Below are 6,581 nucleotides of genomic sequence, written 5' to 3'. Positions count from 1 at the left end.
GTGTGCATTCTCATCACGCATGCCATGACATGCCCGTCAAGCCTTGCCACATGCATGACATGGCTAGGCAAGCCTAGCAAACATGCACACGTGTGCATTCACGAACTCATAACTCACGAGATCTAACTAGTTTTAGAACTTTTGGAGTTCAATAAATACCAGTCTACTTGCACTTATATATCCAAAATGGGTTTAATAAATATGGGATTTAAAAGTTTACATCCTTTCATAACCCCCCCCCCCCCCCAAAAAAAAAAACTAACAATTTGTGCCCTTGTTATGCGATAAAGCAAATTGATATATCTTATTATTATATATTTTAAAATTTCATTTGTTTATTTGAAAATGAAATATAGATCATAAGCCTTTTTGTTTTACTTAAAATCTTGGCTCCACTGTACTCCTGTACTTTGGCAAAGCCAGAGTTTCGAAAAGGTGAAACATCGAAACGACGTCCACAAAAAGTAGGAGCGACTCAATGCATTTGGGGGCCTAAGGCGAACTCACTATGAAGGGCACTTTTTCCTTCCATTTTGTCTTTGAGGCTTTTCCTGCATCGGGCCGGCCTAAGGCGAACTCACTAATGGGACCCTTTTTTTTTTCTATTTTGTCTTTGAGGCCTTTCCTACGGTAGGCCTTCTTTCAGTCGGGGCCTTAGGCGAATGCCTCAATCGCCTAAGGGTTGGACCGGCCCTGACAGAAAATCCATGTTCATTTTATTGTTTGGGATGTGTGGATAGAGAATTTCTTCTTTTATCTTCTCTCTCTTGTTCCGTTTTTTTTTTGTATAGCATATGGATCAGGGTTGTATCTTTGTCACAAAATAAAGTTTCACCTTTTTTTTTCACAAATCCACTATTGAATCATCCACCGTTCGCTTTGAGATCTATATAGATAGATGAATGAAGTTTGGAGCATTTTGAGAGCTGTGTAGTGCATGATCAAATGGTGGAGTGGCATGAAGGAAGGTGAATCCTTCTTTCTAGTGAAACATCCAACCCCCTTCTAGCATGCACGAAGTACTAGTTAATTATAAAGAAAATTTAAAATTTTATCCTTTGTTTACTTGCCATTTGATTTTAGCATATATATGATTAGTAGTTCAACTCTCTCTACACAATTAGGACAGTGATTTGCACATCATGAGATATATTTTTGAATTTATGTAGTTTTTAAATATATCTAAGCATCATCATGGACAAGATGAGGGATTAAACCAAAATGATCATCAAAATCAAAGGGTAAAGAATATAATTATCAATGGTCGAACCTTAATTACCGTAAGGTATATCTGGGATAGCAGTTGTATCTTTCACAAAAGAAGGATTCACCTTACTTCGCACCAATACACTATTGGATCAGAAGTCAAAATGATCTTAAAGCACTCCGAACTTAGTCATTTATCAATTTTCTTACATCTGAAAGCAAATAATAATTGATCCAACAGTAGATAGTTGCGAAAGAAGGTAAAACCTTCTTTGGCATGAAGGATACAACTACAGACCGCTCTTGTAAGTTCTAACATTCTATATACTAGCCATCACTTTAAAGATTTAGGCTTGTTCTATGGGGGAAATGAAACTTTCTCAGAAAAATATATTCTGCAAGATAAGTATTACCAAGCAACATTTAGATAGAAAAATAATTTACTCATATTTTTTTATGTATTAGAAAGTAACTCCAGAATCTATTACCCATGTTCTTTTGCATTACCACTTTTCGAGTATATTGCTAAGCTCTATCTATATTTTTCATAATACCCTCTTCCAGGCCTAATTTACACATGATAGGGTTAGGATTTACAAAAATAAATTAATTACAACCCTATTTAGATGTTCGATATTAAAAGAAGAGCGATGATGATGATCCAAGAAATAGACATTTGTACAATTCGGAAACTGCCTAACATAGAATTTTCAATGTTAGGTCTGAAAGAAACAAAGAAAGAACAAATTGTCATTTCTCTGATCATATTTTCATGACAAAATACTAGTCCTCTAGGTTCCAATGATTGGCAGCCGCATCGCCTGTTTGGTGTCCCGATGCGATGCCTCGCATATCTAAGATAGCAAGAGTCCACCGTTTCCGGGATCGACGACGTGGCGATGATCCAAGCATGCATGGCGGCGATCCAAGCGAAAGATGCATCGCACAGGATCCGCATCCTTAGCGCAGGACGGATGCCAAAGCGCCTTTCCAATCCATTCTTTTCGGCTGTGTAGTACCAATGCCCGCTTTGTTTCGTACCATCCTGCCAAGTAGTACAACACCTTATCGCGCCCTCTCCTCCCTCCCCCATCTTAATTTATGCCCCAACAACAAAGGCCACAGAACTGCAACCCTTCCTCGTATAGCTCTGGCAAAATCTTCCGCCATGGACGACGGCATGGGCAACATGGGACATCATGGTATGGCGCCCATAGGCGATATGGGACAAGGCATGGGCGACATGGGACACGGGATGGATGACATGCACATGACTTTCTCCTGGAGCAAGAACGCCCAGATCCTCTTCTCCGGTTGGCCGGGCGATAGGGGCGGCATGTACGCCCTTGCGCTCGTCGTCGTCTTCGTCCTCGCAGTCCTCCCCGAGTGGTTCAACTACAGCCGGGTGATCAGCCCTCGATGGAGCCGTGTGGTGGCTGGGCTGGTTCAGACGGCCATGCATGCGGTCCGCGTCGGCCTCGCGTACGTGGTCATGCTCGCCGTCATGTCCTTCAACGTCGGCGTGCTGATCGCCGTGATTTTGGGTCATGCCGTGGGTTTCTTGCTCTTCTACAGCTCAGTGTTCAAGCGGCCGCCGCCGCCGGACGAGGAGTCCAAGGGATACCTCCGTCCCATGGCCTGTTGATGTTGATTTCTCCTGCTTAATTCGGTTTTGTTTATTGTATCATCCAATCGTGCAATAAATATTATCAGATTTGGTTTGGTATATGGCAGCAATTTTTGATTGTAAATTTTGAAGATGCGACTTCGGATTAAGATGTGATGGTAAATTTTCTTTTTATTTCCTAAGAGAAGCTTTTTCTGAGCTGTGTCAAGGGTGTAATTATCGATTATAGGCAAGTGAAGGTAATCTTATTTCTCAAGACGGCCAAAGACTCAGGAGTCATACTTCAAGGAATATTGCTAAGATAGCCCGGAAATTGCTTGAGTTCCTTTTAAGATGTAATAGTACCAGAAACCAAAGAAGGTGCGTCCCAGAATTTGGCCGGAGCTAGGCACCAGAAGATCCTGGAGATTTTTCACTGACGGGATCAATACGCGATAGAAAGCCGCTGCTCTTTAGGAAAAGGAGAAGTGCTTCTACATAATGATATAAAACAGTCATAATCTCTCGACCTATCTTTTACTTCTGATTTCATAAATTTTACCTTGAGCTCTACTGCTCGAATCTAATTTCTGAAAATGAAAAATTAACCATATTATTTCCCAGTCCAAACTAAAAAGAGGTTCACTTAAGTGAACATCCACGTACACTAATACTAATATACTTCTTGTTTTGTCTAATACAAGGATGTGTACGGGATATTAACCTGTGAATATGTTATTCTAGCTGTTCTTTTTAATCTTTTGTAATCTACTGTGGAAAACGGTTGACACAATACTCTGAAAAAAAATTCCTGGTTGCTAAATGTCTCGAAGAAATCAATTGAGGGTTTGACAGCTTGGCAACAAGATCTGCAGTGCCTTTTAAGCCCAGTGGGACATGTATTGGAGCACCAATCCTTATAGCTGAAGAGACATTTGTGATTACTCAAGGGTTGCTTTTGATTGTGAATTCTTTTAGGAGCTTATAATTCATTGGCAATCTGATGGAGCAAGAAGTATAGTAGGAAAAGCTGCAGTTAAGAGTGTAATTATTTGTTCGTGTAAAAAATATAGACAAGTGGTAGATGCCTGGTAAAATCAGCTAGGATCCCTAGGAAAAGGATTTAGGTCATCACATATGATGACTGCAACTCCTAAGTGAATGACGATGGAGGGGAAATGCTAATAATTCAGCGCCTCTTGTATACTACGCTCAATCCTCGGTTCACTCGGAGGATAGTGTGATACATCGAGCCATTGGATTTCACGAGCACCACCTATCTCCGCTTCGTTTGTTGTGTTGTGGTTGACGGGTTGCCGACCTAATTATCCTGTTTTGATATGGAGATGTTTGAGGCTACGATAGTTTGAGAACACGACTAAAAGGATTTGTAGACTGCAGTTTTTTGGCACGGGGGTTATGATATAATATAGCATTTGAACCTTTGGTTTGTGCCTCAAAACCTTTTGCCAAATTTTGTGCGTTCCCTCTTTGTGGACCCTATTTCTAATAAATTCTGGACGCCCTTGGATGGTTGCTTCTCGAGAATATCATTTGAAATTATGTCAGCAAGTCTTCCTATAGACCAATTAAGTCTCGCTCTTGTCCCAGATTAATATTGTTAGTGATAAAATGCTGGCTATCAAGTATGGATATATTATGATTTGTTATATAAATCTGCAGCTACATAAACAATATGTAGTTTTTAATTAAATTTAAAAAGGAATTTTCAAGATTAGCACCTGAACCATTCATAGTTGCATATTAATTCCTGTCATTCTCTAGTTTTTATTGAGTAAATGTTGGTTAAGGTTAATCAGGGTTGTAGAAGGACACAATATCCTTCTGTTAACAATGAACAAGGCTCGGGACTTGGTTTTGCGTAATTTGCCTTCTTCTTCCTACGGACTTGCTTGGTAGGGGAGTAATATCATGTATGGGTTAAGGTGTTGAAATATTTGGAGAAGAAGAGGAAAAAAAAAGAAAGAAAGAGAGAGAGAAAAGTAATTTTATTTCTCTATTTATTTATATTCGATACATCTCAGGGGTTATATATACTTGTGTACATACTCCATACATGGAAATAATATAGACTGATATAGGATCTCACTAACAATGAAAAATATTATGTGGGATACAGGTTGTCATGTGATCCTAAAAATTACTCTAATCAAATTGTAATAATAAAGAAAACTAATATAGGTCGGCACAGAATCACGCTGATAAGAAAAATATTATGAGTGATGCAGGTTGTTACGTGATCCCTAAAATTATTCTAATATAAAAGATCAACTCTATTTGAGGGATAGAGGCCAGAAGATATAAAATTAACGGTGTGAGGAGAACTAAAAGTAGAATATCTTGTTCTCATCTAGTTAACATACAAGATATTTAAGCAATAAGCTACAAAATTCCTTAGGATTAGAATACCCAAGATTATGTAGAATAGTTTTATGTTTTACATAGAATTAAACCTTACATGTGATCCTCAACTTTCTCCTCCTTTATGTGTAAGCCAATTTATCTCTCTCTTGAGTCTACTACACTACTACACTTGAATCAAGCTTCCGGCTCAATCACTCTTGAGTGCACCACGATTACCACTCCAATCAAGAACCCACTCTCCAAGAGTCACACTACATTTCATCTAGTGCGTTACCACTCCAATCCAAGACTCCTGCTCTCTAAGAATCCACTCTCCAAGAGTCAAATCTCTTTCCTCCTTTGCAAAATGTTAGATAGGTAGTGCAAGTAGAGTAAAAAGTCTTTGCAATTCTAGATGCAGAAAATTCCATAATAAGGATGCATGGTGGATATCAAATCTATTTTCTTTTTTCCCTCCCGTTTTAATTTTATTGATACCTCAACATGCAAATAAGACTTTTTTAGATCTTAAATCTTAAGTGCTTCTTCACAATCTTGTCTAATATTCATATTATTTGTCTTCACATAATCTTTTATTCTAATTTTGGCTCAATAAATTTTAGCTAGCTTGACTCTTGTCTAATATCTAAAAATAAAATTAACTATATGTTTAATCCAACCTACCATGAGGCTGACTTAACAAAGCATATTATGGACATTTTTTATTATGGAAATATGAGGATGTGTATATTGCTACATGATTATATATAGCATCCATGTACGTGTTTTTGTTCTTCTAATTATTTAACAAAATCTTAGGATCTTCTATCAAGTTTCCTAAAGTATACTCAACCAATTATTTATAATCGTATAATAATATTATGTATTCTACTTTTGTTTGTTGGAAAGAAAAATTTGAAGGTTATTTACTGATTGATAATTTTCAATTATACTTGCTTTCCCCTTCTATATCCACCTTGGATGCTTTTTTGCTTTTGTAGTGTTATTCAAAAGCAAAGCACCACTTACAAAATCTAAAAGCAACTTTTACTAATTTTATTAATTTAACGTATGGTTTAAGCCATAATCTCATCTATATATATCGTTTGTGCATCAAACATGTTGAACCAAGCTAAAAGCTGTTGAGAGCTTAGGGCTACTCTCGACCTTTCGATCGAACCAAACTCATAAAATGTCGAGTCTACCTTTAGTCAAGAATCCTATCCATTGCAGTCGAAGACTTGAAGCATTTGTGAGCTTGGAAACTGTTCAAAGGTTTAAATATACCTTGATGAAAACAAATCAAAATTTCTTAATATGCCAGAAAGAAGCTTGGGATGTGTGTCAGACGATCTTCTTCTAAGCTTTCACTATTATGGCAAGATATTACCAAGTAGCTTGATGC

General features: G+C 37.8%; 1 protein-coding gene across 1 annotated transcript; it reads left to right on the top strand.

Moving 5' to 3' along the window:
• Window positions 1-250: 250 nt before the first annotated feature.
• Window positions 251-2,932, top strand: LOC103716103 (copper transporter 6-like). Its single transcript, XM_089928835.1, has one exon. The coding sequence runs from the start codon at window positions 2,228-2,230 to the stop codon at window positions 2,849-2,851; it is 624 nt and encodes a 207-aa protein (XP_089784961.1). The 5' UTR covers window positions 251-2,227; the 3' UTR covers window positions 2,852-2,932.
• The last annotated feature ends 3,649 nt before the right edge of the window (window positions 2,933-6,581 follow it).

Source organism: Phoenix dactylifera, chromosome 2 (assembly GCF_051530095.1).
Source record: "Phoenix dactylifera cultivar Ajwa chromosome 2, Ajwa_hap1_PhDact_Kaust_v1.1, whole genome shotgun sequence".
In the NCBI taxonomy this organism is placed as follows: Eukaryota; Viridiplantae; Streptophyta; class Magnoliopsida; order Arecales; family Arecaceae; genus Phoenix; species Phoenix dactylifera.
This window is presented reverse-complemented; position numbering and strand designations above follow the sequence as displayed.

Bases quoted from the DNA above. Each gene is read 5' to 3' on its own strand.
- LOC103716103 (XM_089928835.1), top strand. From the start codon at position 2,228: ATGCCCGCTTTGTTTCGTACCATCCTGCCAAGTAGTACAACACCTTAT.